The sequence below is a fragment of the Carassius carassius genome, chromosome 38 (genome assembly GCF_963082965.1).
Source record: "Carassius carassius chromosome 38, fCarCar2.1, whole genome shotgun sequence".
NCBI lineage: Eukaryota > Metazoa > Chordata > Actinopteri > Cypriniformes > Cyprinidae > Carassius > Carassius carassius.
The window spans coordinates 13410924-13435578 of record NC_081792.1 but is presented as its reverse complement, the minus strand read 5'-3'; the positions used below and the strand labels follow the sequence as shown (position 1 = coordinate 13435578).

General features: G+C 38.2%; 1 protein-coding gene across 5 annotated transcripts in view; it reads right to left on the bottom strand.

Moving 5' to 3' along the window:
- LOC132119384 (sodium-driven chloride bicarbonate exchanger-like) overlaps positions 1 to 24655 on the bottom strand; it is a 51489-nt gene that overhangs the window by 21030 nt on the left and 5804 nt on the right. For 3 of the 5 annotated variants that reach the window (XM_059529277.1, XM_059529275.1, XM_059529272.1), the window contains exons 2-3: positions 22672 to 22698; positions 1007 to 1088 (exon numbers count right to left, since the gene is read on the bottom strand). In XM_059529277.1, the coding sequence (XP_059385260.1) occupies positions 1007 to 1088; positions 22672 to 22698 (109 nt within the window). Of the gene's footprint in view, positions 1 to 1006; positions 1089 to 9957; positions 10334 to 22671; positions 22699 to 23668; positions 23763 to 24655 lie in introns of those variants that run through there. The other 2 variants (XM_059529276.1, XM_059529274.1) reach the window with 2 other exon arrangements.

The following is a 24655-nucleotide window of genomic DNA, read 5'->3' as shown; positions in this document are numbered from 1 at the left end:
GTTCTTATTCTTTATTATTTCATTTTATTTATTTTATTTTTTATTTATTTTAATTTTATATTTATTTAATTAATTTAAATGTAAAAAAAAAAAATTATATATATTTATTCTATCTTATACTGTAGGATTGGAATGACTTGACGGTGAAAGTTTTTGTGAACTATCCCTTTCAACGAATTTTAACCCACAAAAATGTAAAAACCTCATATTCTCTTCTAAGGTTATTTTTAAAAAATTCTACTTAAAATCTTCTCTTCCGAACTGAAACAATGTTAATCCATGGTTACCAGTCTCATTTCTGAAAATGGTACATCATTTTTTGGTCACACAGATGGTTAAAGCAAGCAAAGATGAGGAAAACAGAGAGGCTCCAAGTGTGTGTGTGAAGGAGCTTGAATGAAATGGAAAATAGAATTTTTCCTCAGGACTCAGAACAGCTAATGTCAAACAGTGGGTTAATTTCCTCTCTACTTCTTTGTTTTCTGAAAATGAGGGCGCTATTCTACAAAACGTTTGAACTTGAAGCTTCTGGAGCTAATAATGTTTAGAATCAACTTTGTGCAGCTTTAATAACTAGTACTGGGATAGTAACTAAAAACTATAACCACAAGAAAAAGAGAAAGCAAAATCTAAAAATAACACAAAAAAAAGAAAAAAGAAAGAAATTGTACTCTTAATTTAATGAACATACCTTCTTAGTCAAATTCCTCAATCAGCGTACTTTATATAATAGTCACATGCAATAATTATTCAGCAGTCTTGAAAGTTCAGAGAAATTCACTTATTAATTTCTAAGAATTTGTTTAGAAGGTTTAGAAAGTATCTACTGCTTTAAGACTTCAGTTATATGCAACACACACAAATAAAAAAATGGAATATATTGTGCTGATATGATACATTTAAATGATGTTTTTAAGCATAATTTAATTTTATCTTTAAACATTAATTCATCAGTCAGTGTGTTTGACTCCAAGGTTAGAGTGTGCGTTTAAAAAGCTTCAATTACCTTCCAGCTCCTCTTTCTCGAAATTCGTTTTGAGCATGGACCGAGTCCCACCTCTGTCCACCACGGCTTCCTCATCGTTTCTCTGCAAAACACAACACTGTTATTAAGCACACAGTAACACATACATAACTAACAGATAACTCATCCAACAATCCATTCTATGAAATACGGCAAAGAACTTTACACATATAAACACACAGACAGTACTGTTCAAAAGTCTGGGGTCTGTAATAATATTATTAACATATTTGTAAATGTAATTCATTCCTGAGATGGCAAAGCTGTATTTTCAGCATCATTACTCCAGTCTTTAGTGTCGCAAGATCCTTCAGAAATCATTCTAATATACTGATTTGCAGCTCAGGAAACGCTGAAAACACTTAGGCAGCTTAATAAATTTGTGGAAACCCTGATCAACTTTGCTAATAAAATTCTTTTTATTTAAAATGTACATATTTTGGTAAGATTATAAATGTTTATTACATTACAGATTGTAAATGCTTTTTATATATCACACTGAGACCATAACAGACAGACACTTTAATTCCCCCTCACACCATCATTGGATGACATCCCAAAATTAGCAGCCTTCTGCCTAACCTTAGCAGACAGTTTCCATGACAACTAACATGGCCTGCCACTAGTTGTCCTCAGAACATAATGACATTATTTTAGTCCCTTGTAAAGCCAAAGTACACTATCCTGTGGCTCAGAATCCAGATCAGCCATAGTCAAGTATGGATGGAGTATTCATTCATATGATTTAGCAAACAACCACTTGCACATAATCACCTGCACATCTTTAGAGTAACGTCTGGCTACAGCCTGCAGTGGAACCAAAGCAATTCATTTTAAATGCATAGATAGTGGACGGATTATATTAAGGGACCTATTAAGAGAAGGACGAGATAGAGCACAGCGCAAAACACGGGTCTCTATGAGAATTTAGGCCAAATGATATGTGGATCACATGGGAAGAGATTATAATTATGTGCTAGAGCATCCTACACATACATATGCTAGCTTCTCCCATGATCCCCTGGGCTCTCATGGGTGCTTATATGTAGGCTACAGTAGGTATAGAAAAGTAACTCTGAGTAGGAATTTATGACATGTGACAACAATATCACAAATTCTCCACAAATGTGGCTTGTATGGGAGGGTTGCAAGAAAAAAGCCACCCCTCAAGAAAGGCCACATGCAGTCAGACTGAGCTTTGCCAAAATGCACCTTGAAGATTCTGATGCAGATGAGACTAAAATTGAATTATTTGGCCTCCACACCAAACAATGTCTGGCGGAAATCCAATACAGCTGGCGTCCACGTAACAGATTCCTCCAGTAAAGAATGGAGGTGGTAATATCCTGTTATGAGGTGTTTATCTGCAGCGGAGACTTGAGCTTTTGTTAGGATAGAAAGGAAAATGTATGGGGCAAAATACTGTCAAATTCTTGAGGAAAATCTGCTGCCCTCTGCCAGAAAGTTGTCAATGGGGAGGTTTACCTTCCAATATGACAATGACCCAAAGCACACAGCAAAACTGACCACACAGTGGTTGAAGGAGAAAAAGGTGAATGTCCTTGCATGACCTCGTCAGAGCCCAGACTTAAAACTCACTGAAAATCTGTGGGATGACTTGAAGACTGCAGTTCACAAACGTTCATTATCAAACCGAACTGAACTTGAGCAGTTCTGCAAAGAAGAGTGGGCAAATATTGCAAAGTCTAGATGTGCAAAGTTAGTAGAGACAAATCCCAACAGACTAAAGTCTGTAATTAACGTAAAAGATGGTTCAACAAAATACAGAAAGAAGGGGGTGATCCTTCTTCCAACTTAGTGTTTCTGTTTTTCTTTAGAGTTTTATCTTTCACTTGGATGTTATAAGATGCACTGAGTAAATGCTGGATAAAACAAAAACTGTTCATCTTCATTTCAGGCTGCAAAGCCACAAATGTGATTATTTTAAAGGGGGTGAATCTTTTCTGTATCCACTGCACATATGAGCATCCATGAAAGCCCAGGGGGTCATGGGAGAAGCTAGCATTTGCTGCAGGTTTGGTTTGCTCGATCACAACAGTTCATATTTGAGGAAACGAGGAATCATGCTGTTCTGTTCCATGTGAAAGGAACACCCAAAAATGAAAATTTGCTGTTAATTTACTCACCCTTAAGCTGTCCAAGATATAGGTGGCTTTTTTTCTTGAGTGAAACAGTTAAGAAGTTTTTTAGCTGTAACAGTGGCCATTGGCAGTTCATAAGTTGAAAGTCAGAGGCTGCCAGTGTTTGAGAATAAAAAAGCATCAAGCTTATCACATCAAACTGAACATTATTTACAATATTATTACCTATATTCCAGAGCTTCAGGCAAATGCTCCGGAGTGATGACTGGTTCACGAACAAATCATTCTTTTGAACTGGTTCTTTTTGGTGAACTAGATGAATAAGTTTACCAAACTGGACTGAACTGTCTTAAACAGTTTGCAGCTCGAGCAGCACAGATCTACAAGTTACTCAAACTAAACTCACTTTTGGACATGCCTGACATTCACTCAAACTGAAAATGAGTCAAAATACCGGCGTAACTGATCCTATGATGCTGGTTTTGCCAACTCATTCAGCACTCCAGTTACTCCAACAGTCACTGACCTGATTGAACTGTTGTGATTCAGACCAAAGACCCGGTGATATGCATATAGGAAATGAAAGTCTTTATGGTTTCTCATTGTTTGTGTAAAAAGGTGAGCTGATGAAGAAAAGTTTATTCACTTTATAATCACATCACATCATTATTGGGTGCTTTAATAATATAATTGTGTATATTATTACATCATTGCGTGATTACGTAAATGGCCTAGTAATTTGAACCAGTTCATAGAAACAAACTCTTCGAAAGAACCAGCTTGTGGGAAAAAAGGTATTTTCCTGTTTGCCTGCAGCTATGGATTACAGGTAATAATGCTGCAAATAAAGTTCAGTTTCTTGCACAGACCAATCGCTCTGCTTCATAAGACCTCAATATATCGTTAGGAGTCACTGGTACTAATTTTGTTTTCCTTTATATTCTTTTATTTATTCTGAAAGACACGCAGCACCTGACTGGCATTTTATGTATCACCAAGGACCATGGTTTCAGCTAACAATTATTTAAATTAACATAAAATTTTCATCTTTAGGTGAACTATTCCTTTAACTCCTAAACAGATTCCTACATGGATGAAACACATCAGTTTTAATTTCTCTAGGTTGATACTGATTAACTCCAACTAGATTTTTACATTCTCAGAAAAGAAAATGCTATCGGTGCTTGGGATGCACAATTTGCTGGTAAAATGCTAATGTGTTGCTAGTGGTTGTCAGAGCATTACTATGCAGTTGCTAAAGTGTATGGTGTGAGGATTTTAGAACATTGCTATATCGCTTTGTTCAGGAGTTAGTTAGATGGCGAATTTGGAGGGTCAACCATGGCATCTCTATAGGAACTGTGCGATATGGAATACTGCGAATGGGATTCGTTCCCCACATGATTTTCACACCAGATTCAATTGTGTGCACTTGAACGCCAATTTGCAGCATTGATCAATATTGACATGACCACTTCACCCGCAAATCATAACTGAAATTGTACTGATTTGACTGCCTCAAGAACAAGTTTTTAATTGGCTAGGTTTGTTAAGTGATTTTTAGTGAATTGCTATGCAGTTTCCATGCAGACTCAGGCCTGCACCAAATGCTCTAGTGTTAAAGCGCAGCATTAGTAACAGTGATGCTTGTCCAATAAAAGAAACAATCTCAGAGCATCACTGCCAAGGTGAGTCATTTTTCTTGAGCTGTGATGCATGTGTGTGTGGTCACACTCACACCTGCAAAAAACCATAAATGAGGATCCAGGGTGATCTATGTAGATTACCATGGCAACACAGCCCAGAAGGCTCATGGGAAGCTCCATTCAGTCTGCCTGTGATGTCATCAAAATGAGCCCTAACTCTCCATCTTGTTCTTGGAGGAGAGATGAAGGACACACGTGCACACAGATATTTTGATAACTCATCAGCACGTCTGGCGCACACGTCATTAGTATGACACATAATGACATGGAGGGGAAAAAAACATAGAAGCTGTTTGATGGGGATAACACCTGTGCAAACATATGCAAACACACACATACACAAACACTGATCCTCTTTTTATTAATAAGCAGCTTCCTGTCTGCAGCTGAGGTGTGACATTATATCTGAGCTCCCCCTCATTCATCATCCCTAATCTTTCACACTTTGTTTCTGCTTTATCCATTTCCTCTTTGTGTATTCCATTTGATGTCCTTCTGTTGTACGGTCCCTCTCAGCCCAAGCAGCGTGCCGCGCACAGAAGCACATGACCGCAGCTGCTCGTGTTGAATAATGATGAAGCACATTCTCACATGTGGACACAGATTTACATGCACACATGCAGCACAGGGGTGAGGAAGGGATTGGGGTCACTCTCACATGCTGGTTTCATACAGAGCAGAGCAATTTAGAGCTTTATTTATTTTATTTTTATGCAAAAACTAGGGCTACCAGTTGGTTTACATGAACAATTTGTGCATTCTTATTGTATATATATATATATATATATATATATATGCTGTAGCAAAATCACAAATTATCAAGATAATTAAAAATACTGAACATAACTGTGTGAATGTACTTTCATGGGAAGTAAAAGAGATTCACAACAGCAGCCATGAATCCCACTGCTTTTTTCCCATTAAATATTAAAAGAAAATACATCCTGACCTCATTTTATACTTAAAAAACAGATTCTACACTGTCTTCCACAAACACAGCATTTCCACAGCCTTAAAGACATGAATCTTGCTTAAGTCAACATGAAATCAGAATGGCATCAAAATTTACCTTATTTTAATACATTTTATTACATGTTTTTGGTCTGTTTGTGAATTATCATTACATGTTATTCTGAATAAAATAAAATAAAAATCTAAATATTTAAGATGATACACATTCCATTACTTTCCAACCCCTCTCCACCTGACTCTATTATTGTACAGTATGTAATGCCCTCTTTTCAGAATCCCATGATAGGTCAGGGAAATAAAATTAGCTCTAAGCTTAATTACATTTTCTGTTGTTCATCATTGTTTTTTCTACTATATAAATCTAAAGACATAAAGATGTGAATTACCAGAGAAAGGCTCAATATCTGGAGTCTGGTGGAATAAAATTATATTGAGGAAATGTTATATTTGAGTTGTTGAGCCTAAAATGTTTATATTGACTAGACTAAACTAAAATAAAATATTGCAAGTCCAAAACCTAGCCGTCCAACATCTCCCAGAACCTGCAGATAACAGCTGCCTATCTTACTCCAGCAGCCGGAGATTGTCTCCAGCACTTCATCCTTTCCAGTGTCACCCTCTTGCTGTCCTCTCATGCCCCATTTAACGATGACAAAGAAGGCTGCTGTTAAAAGCAGAGGAGGAACAACGGAAGACGACACTTTTGGAGACGGGTCATTTTGAATGTGGGTGCCGTGATATATACTACCCACATGTTTCATCGCCTCCGTGTTCAAACAACAGTGAACTAAACAAGTCAACATAAATAAAAGACAAATGTTGTTGTGAATGCATTAAGCTTCCATACATTTTACTCCTGTGGTTTGTAGAGTCGTTTTTTCCTGGCAGATTGAACATCTTACAGGAAATTCCAGAGCCAGAACTGTTTGTGTTCCCTAAACAGCATTCATTAACTCTGCAGAAGTGCATGGACCTGTATATTCACACTTAAAGTACAGACCAAAAGTTTGGACACACCTTCTCATTCAAAGAGTTTTCTTTATTTTCATGACTATGAAAATTGTAGATTCACACTGAAGGCATCAAAACTATGAATTAACACATGTGGAATTATATATGGAATTATATACATAACAAAAAAGTGTATAACAACTGAAAATATGTCATATTCTAGGTTCTTCAAAGTAGCCACCTTTTGCTTTGATTACTGCTTTGCACACTCTTGGCATTCTCTTGATGAGCTTCAAGAGGTAGTCACCTGAAATGGTCTTCCAACAGTCTTGAAGGAGTTCCCCGAGAGATGCTTAGCACTTGTTGGCCCTTTTGCCTTCAGTCTGTGGTCCAGCTCACCCCTAAACCATCTCGATTGGGTTCAGGTCCGGTGACTGTGGAGTCCAGGTCATCTGGCGCAGCACCCCATCACTCTCCTTCTTGGTCAAATAGCCCTTGATGCCTTCAGTGTGACTCTACAATTTTCATAGTCATGAAAATAAAGAAAACTCTTTGAATGAGAAGGTGTGTCCAAACTTTTGGTCTGTACTGTACATTCCCGAATAGCAATGGATCTCATCAGACAGTAGACTGAATAGTAAGAGTTCCTACTCTGAAGGGATCTTCTGTGCCTTCCGATTAGAATTATAGTCTGTTTTTACACTAACATCTTCATTTTTCAGCCCTGATAGCATTCTCAAAGTCTTCTGTCTGCATCTAAGGAGACCTCAGTCAACTCTTTTTGCTAATAACACAAAACTCAGATTGCATTGATGCAACGAGTCATTATGAGGACACAAGGATGTATAATCCATCAAATGCATGTTTTTGTCAACAACAGATCCAATAGATCATAACGGACTTATGTAAATGGTTTATAGCGGATAAAAGGGTCACATGTATATATATAGTGTGCGACAGATGTTGCTTTTCTGCTGTAATGAGTGAGCTGTAATGATTGACTTTAAGACGTTAGGAGATTGAATCTGGATTGCTTTACACTCAAGGTTATCAAGGAAGCTTATAATGTGAAGAGTAATCACCAAACTACCAAACAAGCTGAGAATTTTGCTGTAACTTGTATAACACCATAGATTCATCACAACGCAACTCTAGAAGGGTCTACAGGAGATGAAAGAAGATCAGATACTCCTAGAATAATCATTCCCACTTCTGAGGAGGGACATCCGGTCAACCGGAAGTTGAGGGCGTATAGTTTCGAATGTCAAGGGACTTTTAAGTCATATTCTCTACAAATCTGAATCTATGGCACACAAAACATGATTTTAAAACAAAACAATGCATCTCTAGACTTTTTATTTAACATCATACTGAACTGATCCATTATTGGTTCACTTGGGATAAACCTGATTTATTATGGAAGCCACAGATATAAAAATTCTTTCCAATAGTTATATTCATAGCAGATAACTATTTAAATGCCATAATATTTTGTCTAAATTAAATATAAAACACCAAAACTAGAATTGTTAATAGTTTACAATGCTAAAAATGAATTTAGACATCATAGCATTATAATATACAGTATAAAAATATATTCATAACGAGGTTTGCTTTAAGATTACGTTTACAGATTACAGTGTTATTACATTTTAGGTTTATTTAACAATTGAATTTATTTAAAAATAGGATAAATTAGCAAAATTAAAAATCCAATATCAATCAACAATGTTTTTATCATTAACAAAAACAATTAAAAACAATCTTGGTAAATTAAATAAAGCTGAAATAAAATAAAATCTAAATATTAAATTAAAAATGTTAAATGTTTCCTTGGCAACTTACTGATACATTTAAGTACTAAAATTACCAATTGAAATCAAATTAATATATATATATATATATATATATATATATATATATATATATATATAATAAAAATTACAAAATATAATTAGTTTTTTTTATAAAAACCCAATTCAAAATATCAATAAAACTACGCAAAAAAATACTCAAATAAAACTGATGCTGTCCAGTATCATTAAAAATTCAACAACAGACGCAGTACTGATCGCATTGGTGAAAAATATCGGTAATTTTATAATTTTGTGTTGCTTAGTCATACTGGATTTGCCGTAAACAGGACTTTGTACACTGAAATGCTATCACTTCCTGTTAATCTTCTTCAGCACACAAAGCTCTGTCGTTTTCTGGGTCATGGTACCTTGTGACCCAGTTCTGCCTATGAAACCTTATTAAATGATAACATGCATTTGTTGCATGCAGTCTTCTCCACTGAAGATCAATCTTCAGCACAGCGCCAGGTCACGACGCCATACCCTTTAAACAGCCGAAACAAAACAATGTGTCACCAGCCATCAGTCACATTATTCACTCACTCTGTTCGTCTGTCCTAGAGATCTCCCTGCAAGTAAGTCTTTAAAACTGCATGATTATGCAGTTACAACTGTAGCGGTGAGAGACAGGATTATTTGGGGTGGATGAAGAGGCTGAAGGAGGATGAATGGGATCTGAGCTGTTCGATTGGTCGAGAGTGGCGGGACTGATCCCGACAGACGGCAGTGGTATCCATGGCAATGGAAGGATCAGCATCCTTCCACAGAGCCGAAAGCGGCGCACACTAGCATGACGCTCACACAAACAGTCCATGCCTCATTAGCATAATTAAAATGCATATTTACAGCTTAGTTCGTCATCAGCTTAAATATTTTCTGCTCTTGGATACAATATTTACTTCCTCTGATCTTGCTGTCTTTATCTTTTCTCTCTGTATATGCTGTTTATGTCCCCAGAATAAATACTGACACACATTTGTGTACACATCTGCTCCTTTATTCCTTCTAAAGCTGTTCCCTTCCATTTGAACCAGATTCATCCCTTCTGACCCTCAGAGATGAAAGATGAAAAGGACATGAGGAGAGAGAGGAAAAGACGAGAAACGGAGAAACCGTGGGAAGGAGGTACCAAAATAGCTCCAAGAACACAGAAACAGGAAATGCTGATAGAAAGAGTGTAGGAGAAGATAGAGATGAACCTTTAACAACCAGGATGAAAAAGACATTTTTGACCGTTATATAACAAGAACTCAACATTGAATCAACCACATCTCTACAGATGCATGCAAACAACCTCAAGGACACGCCAGAGACACTCCGGCTCTCGGGACGCTCCATCCTCCTACCTGACAGTTAAAGCCCGTATTCATAGAGGATCTGTGCTGCATGCTGTCTGCAGCGAGTCCAGACGACTGTTCCTTATCCCAAGGAGAGGAAATGTGCGGTGAGGACACACTAGAGAGCACCTAAGTTTCCTCTGCACACCTCTTGCCGCGCTATCCTTTCTGACACAGCAGTAGCCCTGATCGCCGGGGCTGTGTTGTCCAACTGTTGGGAACAAGACGTGCAGCCTGTGTTTGACAGGCATCCATCCACCAATCGGACTGGAGATTAGAGTGCCGACATCACTGACTGCGTGGACTGGTATCTGAGCTGTATGAGTGCGTGTGCTCAGTGATTCATGCTTTGTGTGTGAGCGTTTTGGATAATGTGTGCAGCTCTGAGCTCCCTCCTCTCAGTATTTCAACTAAAACATCAACATCCTAATGCATCTCATGCATGATGGGAAATGTAGTTTCAACCGTTAGCTGTTTTAGGACACACAGAGTGCTGCTTCATTTTTAGGAGCCAATTAAAACTGGATATTTATAAAATTAGAGGATCTTTACTTTACAGTTTTTTTCTCAGTAGCTTTGGTGCATTTCTGGAATCATCCTTAATATTTGCAAAGAAGTATGTGCATTTCTCAAACCAATTCTTACAAACAGCACCACACAATGTGTTCTCTGCAAAAGCCTGTAACTTCAAAATATTTAGTTCATCTTTCAAAAGTAATTATGTCAATGAGCATATCAGTGCCATCAGAATGAAAAGTCCTTGTGTCATTATTCACAAACAAGATCAAAATGCTTATTCACATTGTCAATATAACAGTGCACTCTGTTAGTATTACCTAATGTAAATTATGGCAACAGGCTGCACTTCTTATGCCATATATACATTTCAAAAGTACAAATGTACACATTAATGTTCGTGGGATAATGACTGAAATAGACTGGATAGGATTCACAGTTACATTTTACTAGTGGTCTGACAAAAAAAACTAAAAAGAAATCTTACCACATTATTGTGTTATAGAAAAGATTTACGGGCACAAAGGCAAAAATACAGTACAAAATTAGAAAGACAAACACAGGTAACACTCCTAAGGCAGAACTTTACTTTTGCATGCAGCAATGTATGTGGAGTTAAAGTGCAGTCTGTCTACACCTCCTGACATGTCAGTCTGTCCGCCCACAGATTCTCATCTACATCACAATAAATATATCTTCCCTTGCTGTCCAATGTGGAATTGGATTTAAGTGAACCATCTCACAACTTCATATATGTGGATGAAGCTGGCTTCAACCTGACCAAAAGCAGAAGTGAAAGTGACATGTCATACAGCCAAGTATGGTGACCCATACACAGATTTCGTGCTCTGCATTTAACCCATCCAAAGTGCACACACACAGCAGTGAACCCACACACACACCATGAACACACCCAGAGCAGTGGGCAGCCATTTATGCTGTGTCGCCCGGGGAGCAATTGGGGGTTTGGTGCCTTGCTCAAGGGCACCGAAGTCGTGGTATTGCCAGCCTGAGACTCGAACCCACAACCTTAGGGTTAGGAGTCAAACTCTATATGTCAATGTCAATTTTATTTATATAGCACTATTAAACACAACCACTGGTTGACCAACAGTGTTGGGGAGTAACTAGTTACATGTAACGGCGTTACGTAATTTAATTACAAAATTATTGTAACTGTAATTAGTTACAGTTACTACGAAAAAATGAGTAATTAAATTACAGTTACTTATGAAATTTTTAACGATTACAAAGGGGATTACATTTGAATATTTACACACATCCACACACAGATTTAACTGATTTCTTTCCCAAATTGCACTGACTATTCTGAGACATACCGCCCTAATTATTTCCGGGATGCGGAAATACAGTCTGGTTCGTAGAATCCAGTCATAAAAACGAAATGCCTAACGCGGACGGAATATGCCACATTTTGGATGACTAAATCAAAAGTAGGTCAGTACACTTGAATCAAAACATGACATCGACTAGTGTCTGTGAATATTAAGCCCCAAAAATGCAATATATATGACTTGCACATTCTGCGTGTCTGTGGAAATCAGGCGCGGACTGGACACCGGGAGAACCGGGACAATTCCCGGTGGCCTGGCAGCCGATTTTGCCCCACTATTTAATATCATTATTGTATAATTGTCTGCCGAATGTACTAAAGCGATCATTTGCGAATCCGCCATTTGATAATTAAATCTCCAATAAGTCATGAATTGTTAGTCATGACTCGCGCGCTCTCCGCGCCTCCGCCAAACGGTTTGGATCAGACTCCGAGTAATCAATGCGAGAGAGAGAGGGAGGGAAAGAGAGAGAGAGAGAGAAAGAGAGAAAGAGAGAGAAAGAGAGAAAGAGAGAGAAAAGAGTGGACTGTGGAAGCGCACAGCTGGAGCAGAGAAGCAGAACTACTGTTCAGGGTTTCAGGTCAGTTTCATCTGTAAAGATGCTTTTTTGTCTTTGTTTTTCAATTTAATTAATCAAGCAGCAGCACGCTGCTCATCAGTCATCACTCAAAATACAATATAAAGGACATCATTATTATCAGTTGTAATGTTACAGTAGGAATTTAGCTGAAAAAAAAAATCAGATTTTTTTTTATAGGTTTAGGGGGAGCTACGACAGACAACACCACAACCAAATGGTTACTATTGTTTAACTGTGGTAACCAAAAATGTAAAATTATTTTACAAATGTATTTATTTAAAAATAAATACAAATCCATTTTCAAAAAAAAACAAAAACAAAACAAGGTTATTTTACTTTTATATAGGCTAATAAAAGCATGGTAATATTTTGTTAGGGAAAAATATGACTCGTGTACAGTATTAGGATTTTTCTATAAAGATATTGTAGTATTGTAGAGTATTGTATTGTAAAGTATAGTTTTGTTCAATCTTGAGTATTAAAGTCATGAGAGAGATGGATAACAGGGCAAAATAAAGAGACTGAAGAGAAAAATGGAAGTGAAGGTGCAGTTCAGGAGAGAACTTTTAATTATTTTGCATGTCCCCAAATTAAAGATTTAAACCTTTTTTATGTCAGGTGCATACAAAAAAATAGTTTTGTCCATGAATTTGTTTGTATGAGTTTGAATTTTCCAGTCTGAATTTTTTTCCCAGTCTGCCCCTCCTGTAAATTAATGGCAAAGACATGGTTTCATTTACTACACACAGGACTACTGAAGCTCGCAGTGTTTTCAACCTCTGCCGCCTCAATATAGGAGTACACGAGCACATAAACATAATTTCTAGAACTGCTCTGTGTCACTTCATGTGCATTTTACTTATTTTGAGAAAACTATCATCATATACAAAGAGACAGCAGTTTCAAAAAAACACCAATGTTTCAGGAGTTTATTACACAGAATACGTCACATGCTTATTAGATAAATGTATTTAAGTTGATGTATATGCTTTCATTTATTATTCTTTAATTTTCACAAATTTAGAAAAGTAATCAAAAAGTACTCAAAAGTAATTAGTTACATTACTTTAATAAAGTAATTGAAAAAGTTACACTACTATTACATTTTAAACAGGGTAACTTGTAATCTGTAACCTATTACATTTCCAAAGTAACCTTCCCAACACTGTTGACCAATGTGCTGAACAACAACAATAAAAACATTTAAATAAGACAAAACATAATAATACAATAAAACAATACAGTAGAAAATTCTTAGTTTTAAAACTCTAAATCAAAAAGGTAAGTTTTCAACATAGATTTAAAAACAGATAGTGAAGGTGCAGATCTAATACAAAGGGGTAATGCATTCCACAATCTAGGGGCAGCTACCGAGAAAGCGCGGTCACCCCTACATTTCAGCCTCGACTTGGGGATGCATAATAATCTCTGGTTGGATGACCGGAGAGACAAGAGGGGTTGGTATTCAGTCAATAATTCAGAAAGATAAGTAGGGGCAAGACCATTTAATGATTTAAACACTAAAAGTAGAATTTTAAAATTAACTCGATAGCGCACGGGTAGCCAATGTAGAGAGCGTAAAACCGGTGTAATATGCTCCCATTTTTTGGAGCGCGCTAAAAGCCTAGCAGCTGCATTTTGAACTATTTGCAAGCGAGATTGGGCTGACTGACTAATCCCTAGATACAGCGAGATACATCTAGATACATCTAGATGTAATAAAAGCATGAATTATTTTTTCGAAATTTCTAGTAGATAAAATGGGATTTATCTTTTGCTAGTAGTCGAAGCTGAAAGAAACAGGATTTAACCACTGAATTTATCTGTTTGTCAATAATCGAAGATAACACCCAGATTTTTTACCCAAGGCTTCACAGATACATTTTTATTGGCTAGGGTTACTTTAGGCGCAGTAAAAGAATTTGATGGGCCAAACACAATTATTTCTGTTTTACTCTCATTAAAATTAAAAAAAATTAAAGACAACCAGGCTTTCACATCAGACAGGCAAGACATAAGTGCTTCCAAACCATTTGAGCTCTGTTTTAAGGGAAAATAGATTTGAGTATCGTCTGCATAGCAATGAAATGACAGGCCATGCTTTCTAAAAATAGAACCCAAAGGGAGCATATACAGTGAAAAAAGAATAGGAGCTAAAATGGAGCCCTGGGGAACACCACACGACAAGGTAGCTTCCTCAGAAGAGTATTCACCAATGTTAACTCTGAAACTTCTATGTGAAAGATAAGAGTTAAACCATTCAAGAACACTTCCTTTTATGCCTACACAGTGTTCCATCCTTGCAGGATGGCATGGTCCACAGTGTCAAAAGCAGCACTCAAGTCTAGGAGCACTAGCACAGCATGATCCCCAGAGTCATTGGTTAATAAAATATAATTTAAAACCTTTAGAAGTGCGGTCTCAGTTGAGTGGTGTTTTCTAAAACCTGATTGAAAAACTTCAAGGATCTTATTTTCATCCAGAAAGCTTTGTAGTTGTTGCAGAACTACTTTTTCTAAGATTTTTGAAATAAAAGACAAATTTGAAATGGGTCTATAGTTGGCTAAAACAGAAGGATCTAAGTTCGGCCTCTTAAGCAAGGGATAAACTGTGGCATGTTTTAACACATCAGGTACAATACTACTTTCCAAACATCGATTTATCATGGTCACAAAATAAGGACCCAAAGCATCAAAAACTTGAAGAAATATGGTGGAAGAGCATCAATAGAGAAGCCAGACGGCTTTAACTGACACACTATTTCTTGAAGATATATAAAAGAGATAGGTTCAAACTGGTTTAACTCAGCAGAACCAAAAGTAGTAATTGAAGGATCAAACGCAGGTGGGACTATCCATAACCTGATATCACTGATTTTATTTATAAAATATCTAAGAAAGTCATCACACATAGTTTTTGACGCATCTGGGTACTCACAAACAGTTGGATTAACAACAGCGTTAAAAATAGTAAAAAGTGTTTATGATTTAGTGTTTAAAATTAGGTCTATGGTAATTCTTTTCAATGATTGCCGCAAAGTACCTGGATTTAGCTGCTCTCACTGCCTTCTGAAATTTTGATAGTGAGTCTCTTAAAATTTCAAATGAAATTTGGAGCCGGCCCTTTTTCCACTTTTGCTCTGCTCTCCTACAACACTGCCTCAGAGAGCGTATGTCTTCGTCAATCCAAGGCTCAGATCTAGGTTTAAGTTTTATGGATGTTACAGGAGCAAGACATCTACACATGTGGAGTAACGCCTGGACAGGAGGTCCTCTGCACTCAAGTCACATTTATTGACATCTAGGCTACTGATTTAATAGCGTCACAAAAAGCTAATGAAAAGGCTTTGCTGGTTGTAGAGGTGATTAATTGAGATTTACGGGTACATTGAGTGACTTTAGGAATATTAGAAACCTAAGGAACAGAAAACAAGGATTTATGATCAGAAAACACATTTTTAGACACCTCAGGATCCGACAGCAGATATGATAGCACCAGATCAAGTGTATGTCCCATTTTATGAGTGGGGACATTCACATGTTGTTCTAGATCAAATGCATTTAGTAGAGCAACAAATTCTTTAGCTAATGAATCTGTGCAGCATACATGTACGTACATTAAAATCCCAAGGATCAACAATTTGTCATATTTTGGTATAAATTCCCCCAGGAAGTCTGCAAACTCATTTAGAAAGTTTGTGTTCTGCTTTGTCGGGGGGTGTTATATCAGAGCAGCCAAAAGTGGGAAATTCATGTCAGGAATAAACAGCTGCAGCTCAAAACTCTGATAATCATTTATCATAATTTGGCGGCAAGAAAATGTGTCTTTAAAAATAGTAACCAAGCCTCCACCGCAACCAGATTTACGAGGTGAGTTAAAGAACAAACATTTTGGAGGTAAAAGTTCAGAGAAAGGGCTAAGATCCCCAGTAGTAAGACAAGATTCTGTAATGAACAAAAAATCCAATTCTCCGCGAAGAGAAGAAGTCATTTATAATTACAGTTTTATTTACCACTGATCTGACATTTAACAATGCCATTCTAAGCCAAGGCGAATTTTCAGACAATACCTCAGATTGCGGTGGTCGGGGAAAAGCACGAAGATGGTGCAAGCACACTCCCCCACGGTGGACTCGGGGCGAGCCGTAGACAGGAAGCACAGCATCCGCGGCCAGAGTCAGTGGAATATTCCAATTTTGCACTGAATCCAGGGAGTGCGAGCGAATGAAGAAATCGCCGGCCAAACCCTTCCCATGATGAAGAGCCTGAAAAGGCCGCGACTTGCGCTGTTGAGCCAGGAAGTGCTTCAGCTTAACGGCAAGACCACCCCGACATCCGCGCCGTTTCCGACGCCTCCTCGCCGGTAGGGAACTTGGCCAACGACAAAGGTAACCAGGTATTGACTTCGGAAACGGAGGTGAGTGATGTGAGCCATATCGTGCTTGAGATAATAGTTCATTTGCGCTAGGTTGTAGGCTTAACAGCGTTAATTTGTCATAGACAAATGATGACAAGGCGTACTGTATAAAATAAGAAATAAAACAAAATAAAACAAACTATGGATTTCACCACGAGACCGATGGCACACCACAGACACCAGCGCCATTTCTATCCATTAGGCCATGACTTCCACATGTTTGAAGATGTGGTTGAAATGTCATCGACCACAGAGTTACTGTTGATTTGCCAGGCCAACAGGGAGGAAATACCCATTGTCAGAATTTGTAACTCTTGTTGTCCTCTGTCTATGTATGCTTTCCAATTGAAGGCTCATGAGATGCACCTTTGAGCTATTTCAGAGAACTGGTTTATCATTAGCTGATCTACATTATTTTCATTAGTGAAAGTCAAGCATGTCGTTTATAGCATGGAAAGTGACACAATGCTTGTTCTCTTATCTCAGGGAACCAAGGTAATGACAGTAACTAGAGTAGTCCCTTTTGAATGTTCTGTCACTCTGTGTATGGGGAATGAATCCAATCACGCTGTGCTATGAGCAGATACAGAATGACCTGCTCTGCAAGCCCAGTCTTGGAGCACTAAAGTTAAGGACTCCAAAAGAACATGAGCCAAACTGATTCACAAGCACCGCTAACAACTGCAGATATAGCTATTGCCACCCTAAGGGAGAAATAGGTAGATAAAACAGACAAAGCCATGCCGGCAGGGCAGCGACGTCTAAATATAAAATCTATCAAAGAGGACGCCAACAACCTGAGTCATGAAAGTGAAAAAAAAAAAAGTGAAAGTGAAAGTGACGTGACATTCAGCCAAGTATGGTGACCCATACTCAGAATTCGTGCTATGCATTTAACCCATCCGAAGTGCACACACACAGAGCAGTGAACACACACACACACACTGTGAACACACACCCGGAGGAGTGGGCAGCCATTTATGCTGCGGCGCCCGGGGAGCAGTTGGGGGTTCGATGCCTTGCTCAAGGGCACCTAAGTCGTGGTACTGAGGGTGGAGAGAGCACTGTACATGCACTCCCCCCACCCACAATTCCTGCCGGCCCGAGACTCGAACTCACAACCCTTCAATTGTGAGTCTGATTCTCTAACCACTAGGCCACGACTTCCCACAAATGGGAATAATGAGTCAAACTGACTCCCAAGCCCAGCTAAGGACTGTAGATATAATCATTTCCACCCTTGGGGAGAAATGGGCAGATTAACTAGACAAAATCTGTGTTTGTATGGCAGGGATGTCTAAATTATAGAATCTAGCAAATGTGGATGGCGATGGACAAATCTCGCTTATAGAAATTCCACTGGAGAAGGAGAAGGCCATTCCCAGGAGAAGGCCATTCCTCTGGTGGAGTGGGCCCTCACCCCATAGAGCATTCCAAGCATTCTGAGGCATAAGCCAAACTATAGTATCTTACATCCAGCGGGAAAGTCTCTGCTTCATAACCGGCCTCCCTTTACTACAGCCTCCAAAGCAGACAAAGAGCTGCTCTGTTTGACTGAAAAGACCAGAGCACTCAACGTACACTCTAAGAGCCCTAACCAGGCAGAGTGGATTGGGACCCTGCTCATCGTCTACAGCGGGGAGTACTACAAGGGTAATAACCTGGGCTCTAAATGGGATTTGAGAGCACTTTAGGTACATAACCTTGTCTTGGCTTGAGGATGACCTTACAGTCATTGGGACCAAATTCAAGACAGGTAGCACTGATTGACAGTGGCTGCAAGTCACCCACTCACTTGTCCAATGCTAATGCCATAAGGAGGGTGGTCTTAAGCGACATGGGCCGCAGGTTGGCTGAATGAAATGAACCCTGTCTCGGAGCACTAGGTTAAGGACCCCTAAAGAACATGAGCCAAACTGAGTCCCAAGCACAACTTAGGACTGCAGATATAACCATTTCCACCCCTTGGGGAGAAATAGGCAGATTAAATAGACAAAATCCACATGGTTCAAAGGGAAGGGCCCTGTAGGGACCTCAGGACTATGGACAAGTCCCTGGTCGGCACGGTCTGAGGATGAGGAGGATTCAATCTCCAGGTGCCCTTCAAGAACTAAACAACCAAGTCGTTTCTGGCAATTGACTGGCCATCATCATAGGTGGTGCTCTAACCTCTAAAATGGATTTGCTTACTCTTGCTGGGCATTGTATAGACAGACTCCTGTCAAGGGTCCAGACATGAAGACTCCACAGCTCTGGCCAGGGGTGCCAAATCATGCCCTTCGCCTGTGAGAGAAGGTCCCTCCATAATAGTATCAGCCACGGGGCAGCTACTGACAGCTGCACTAACTCAGGGAAACCAAGTTTGGTTCTTCCAAAGTGGGGCCACTAGGAGGACTGAGCAAGTGACTTCCATGACCTGTCTGATGACCTGAGGAAGCAGGGCAATCGGGGGGGAAGGTGTACAGACAAGAGCTGGGCCAATCATAGGCCAGCACATCTTGCTGCATGGAGAAATATGTTGCGCAGTAAGAGTTATCTTCTGAGGCAAAAAGGTCAACCTCTGCCCTCCCGAAGACAGACCAGATCTCCTGAACAATATGAGGATGCAGTGTCCATTCTCCCGGAGATACACTGACTCTATACAGCATATATTCGCCAAGGTTCAGACTGCCCAGCACATGAACCACTCTGATTGAGATGAGTTTGCTCTCTGCCCAAAGTAGGAGGTGTTGAGATATCCTGTAAAGCAGGGGTCATCAACTATATTTGTCAAAGGGCCAGAATTTTTCTCTGCAGACACTGTAAGGGCCAGATACTCGTAATTTAAAATAAAATTCGAATTGTATCCTAATATGTTATTATTTGATATACTAATTCTAATTCCAAATTTATGTTATTTTTTACATATTAGCAAGCCACCAGGGGGCGATAGCGATATTTTAGGCTTCATATTTGTGAGGCTGTCAAGCTGTCCATCACTGTCACATGCAGGTCGTAGTTTGTGAAGAACACTAGAAGAAAGGACTTCTGAATATATTTGAATGAAAAATGGCACTCTTAAAGAGCCTTAAGCGAAAAGTTGATTCAGAGAACCATAGTTTTAATGAAGAATGGACTGATAAGTACGTATATATAGTGCCTACTGTTAGAAATGCTGTACCTGTGTGTCTCATTTGCTTTTTTTCTCGTTAGATTTAAAAATAAATAAATATGGAACGGACCCGAAAATTCGAATATTTGTTCGGTGGGTAGGTATTCGATTTGAAAATTTGACATTTGAATATTAGTTTTTTTTTTTTTTTTGCACATCTGGGATCCCCCGCAAAACGGTTCTCATTTCCCCTTGAATAAGGCTGGGGACACATATTTAACAGGTTGGAGTTTGCACACTGAGACACGCTCAGGCGCGCTCGCGTGCATGCTAGAAATAGAACCGACGCGTGTTCCAGCAATGGGAGTGTTCTCTGGCTAGAGCGCAGAACAGCGGAGTTTGTATGGACCGAAGTGCATGTCTGAGCTTGTGTTTTGTTGCTTTGACATTGTGGAAAATAGAACAATAGAAACAAAATGTATTAGCATTTTTACCCGTTATTATCAATCTAAATTAATCTCGTTTTTATTTTAACTTAATTTCATTTTTCTTTATTTAAATTTCGGTTTTCTTTATTTAAATTTAGTTTTTTCTTTATTTAAATTTCGTTTTTTCTTTATTTAAATTTTGTTTTTTCTTTATTTAAATTTTGTTTTTCTTTATTTAAATTTATTTTTTTCTTTATTTAAATTTCGTTTTTCTTTATTTAAATCTACCCTTACTGTGCCAATTTGTTAGTCAGAAAAATATTAGACTACCTTAAAAGTATTGCTTAATTTAATAGACCTGTGTGTGTGCGTTTTATATAACTAGTACAGTGTCCGTTTTTGGAGCATAAGCCCTGCCCGCGTGAGGTGCGCCGCTTCCCGCTCGCGCTGTTCTGACTGTAGTTTACTAAAAGTTAATTAATTCTGAATGTGTCGCGTCTCACATGTCCATCTATATTGCACCAAATGCAACACTGCACTCCCTTGTGAAGTCGATTGGATGAACGGTTCTCGAAATAATAAAAATGCAAAGGACATACAGACACAGATTCCTGCCTTTATTAGAGAGAAAAATATGTTCAGCCCCTCTCTCCGGAGCTTCGAATAGTCCATGTTCATTACTACCGAAGCTTTGAAGCTCAAAAAATGGTATTCGGACCAGCCCTAAACTTTTTCCTCTTACAAGGCTATTCCTGAATTCAGTATTATTCTGGGGGCCAGATGGAAATCTCTGGCGGGCCGGATTTGGCCGCCAGTTGACGTTGCATGCTGTGAAGGGAACGTGACCCAAGACCACCTTGGTTGATATAGGCTACAACAGTCATGTTATCCAATCTGACCAGGAGTTCAGATGGCGCCCCCTTAAGGCTGACAGGAAGGTTTTCAGGGCCAGAAAAACCACCATCATCTTGAGGCATTTGATATGGAGGCACTGCTCGTAGATAGACCAGGAGCTGAATGCTGGATAGCCCTCTAACAGAGTGCTCCAACCAGTGTTGGAGGCATTTGTCATTACTACAACTACCTTCCTCCTGGAGGTCAGTCTCAACTGCACACCAGGTTGGAACAGGTGAAAAGTTGTCCAAGGGGCCACAGATTTAATACAGCGATGGGTCACCCTGGCTTAAAACCATCCCAGGCGCCAGGCAAAATTGAAAAGGCCACATATGAAGCAGGCCTAGAGGAATCACAGAGGAGGAGGCTGCCATTGGGCCGAGCATCCTATGGAAAATCCTGAGGGGACGTGAAGTTTGAAGTCCTTGGCTTGAAAGATGCCGCCAGTCGCTGAATAGCCAGGGACAGAGTCTATCACAGTCCCCAGAAAGACTGCTCACTGTCTGGGAGACAAATTTACTATTGAACTATTTATGCTTCACTGAGATACCATTATTGCTTTTATTAATATTGTCAATTTATTTATTTATTTATTTTTCACAGTCATTTTTGTTAAGGTTTTAGTAATTTAGTTTTGACCATTTTCATTAGGTTTTTTTATTTAGAAAAAAAATAAATTTTTGTATATTTTAATCTCATTTTTAACTTTTATTTTATTTCAAGTTTATTTCAATGCTTTTTAACGGTTTTAGTTCACTATAATATTCATGATCAACACATTTGCCCATACATGCCATTTTTGAATCAACATTTCCACCAAAACCTCTCAGGTGCATCATTTGATCACTTGGATGATGACATTTCAACAAGCACTGTGGGCTTTTAAACAGGGTGTGTTTGGTTATTAAAGTGATGAATCGAGCATGCAGTCCTAGTATAAATCTCTGCTTATGGAGACATGTAGCAGACTGAGGTTCCCCACAGGTCTCAGAGCTCTATGTACTCCAGAGCAGCATGCTTCCCTTGGTCACGCCGTCTGCTCACAATGGCTCCTCTCCAGCTCACTATATGACAAATACTAAAAGCTGTCCCATCTCCCTCTCTCTTTAGACTCATGGCAACTCTAGACTAAACAAAGATTGATGCTTAAAATTTCTCAGTATCTCTTAAACTCTCCTGGTAACCAAAAGCTTTTGGATGAAGATTTGAATTAACAGTTAGTGACAAGCTCCGCTGAATACCTACAAATGTCCAGTCAAGCGCCATCAGTCTCACATGGAGACATTAAAAATTGACTGCCAATCAGTCACAATGAATCACATCATTTTGATGCATGAAAACCAGACACTCTCTTACTCTTGCAAACAAAACAGTAATTAAATCCACAGCATTGTGATCATGCTTTGAAAAGCATAACATAAGAAATTAAGAAGTAGGACTCACCCCATTATCACTAGCAGGACTCTGAACCTGCAGAGAAGAAAGGCAATAAAATCACTTGCACCATCAGTATTTACACGACACACATAATTACAGTGAGAAAGAGCTTGGACTTTTACAACCTACATGCAATGTTTTTTTTAAAGCATATGCATATGAAACATTTAAAAAAACTTTGAACCCTAATATTGTGTTCCAGTCATTCTGACTCAGAGAAAGTGTTATTGCATTGGACAACAAACAGTTTCAAAAAGAGATACAAAACCTATGTTAATTGAACAAAAATAAGTTGACAACAAGATTTAATTCAATATTTGATAATAATATAGCATAGCAATATATGAGCAATTTTTTTGTATTAAATTTTTAATAACATGTATCAGGTTCTTAGAAATGTAACCTTTGTGTTTATGTTGATTCCTTTTGTACCATTGTCATGAAATGTTGACATTTAATGACACAAAAAATGTCATGTGAAAAAATGTTTTTGTATATATGTGTTTATGCATTTGAATATATATATATATATATATTCCAAAATAAAATATACTTTTAATAAATATCATAAATTACTAATTCAGAAATACCATTTAAATACCAAGTTTTTAGTTAGCTGCACCACATGACATTTTACTAAAATATAAATTTTACTAAAATATAAATGGTCTCAACATAAACAGACATGCACTAAAAGCCACAAAACTCTCATTTTGATTTCATATGGTCTTGAAAGATTAACCACAAAGTGAACTCATGATTCAGAAGATCAGACAAAGAAAGGAACAGTTCAAATTCACTAACATGAAGAATAAAAACAATTCTGTGTTAAGGCTAATAGACAAATATTATTCACTCTTCTTTGACATGTTTTATCACACACACATTCAGGGCACCAGCTGCAGCAAAGTAGGCAGTGACTTATGATGGTCAGAAAAGGCCCTCTGGGACTCAGATCGCTGGCATCGGTTCAGCTCACATTGAGAGCTACAGTGAAATGTACCAGCCCAGTGGATTCAACCGACCGCTGGATCTCTGCCAGTGACGATAGGTTCAATCTGTCCCTCAGCTCACCCACAAGATCACAAAAAAAAAAAAAACATATTCTTTCTTATCTTTAAATGTTATATTTGAGCAGCATTTTTTTCTTTTAAATTAAAACTTCTTGTTATGTTTTCAACTTTCATGCCATATATAATCTTGGGGGTGGAGAAAGAAAGAAGAGAGAAATTAATACTTTTATTCAAGGGTTCATTAAATTGATCGAAGTGACAAATACATTTTTAATGTTACAAAAGATTTCTTAATTGAAATGTCCCCTTTTGGCCCATTTTTATGTATGAAATAAAGATTGAAAAAAATAGATTTGAGAAACATATTCACAATATTCAATTCAACATTAATAATTTGATAAAAATTATGCTGCTACGTTATAGATCATAAAAAGCGTGGCTCCTAATGATTGACAACGTGACAACTTGATCGTGAATTTGGGTCCGTATCCTAAACGGAAACTTCCAATACTTTCTTCAACACTATAAATACTCTCTTGGTGTAATTCAGCATCTGCTTTTTGTCTTACACTACGCTGTACTGAAAGTCTGGTTTTTTGATGTATTTAGTACATGGATAAAGTTCATATGGGCGTTCAAATGGTGGATGTGGCTGATAAAGTCTTGCTGCTGCATCCACAAACTGTACTTAAGGATTTTGTAAGAGTACACTCCTCTTAGCAATGTCTGGAAACCTCTGAATCATGTATGCAATGATTAGACAGGAATGTAACTACAAACACAGTGTGTGTGAATATCTTCTTAGGAACCGAGTGACTTTGTGTGTCTTTGCTCAGGAATGAATGGATGGCAGAATCAATAGGATGTGGGCAGATTCTTAACTTCAGCCCCAAACTGTCAGAAGGAGCAGAGACCCTGGCTCTTAAGACCATTTTAAGATTGCAGCTGCTTTTTTAGGTTAATTAAATCAATTATTA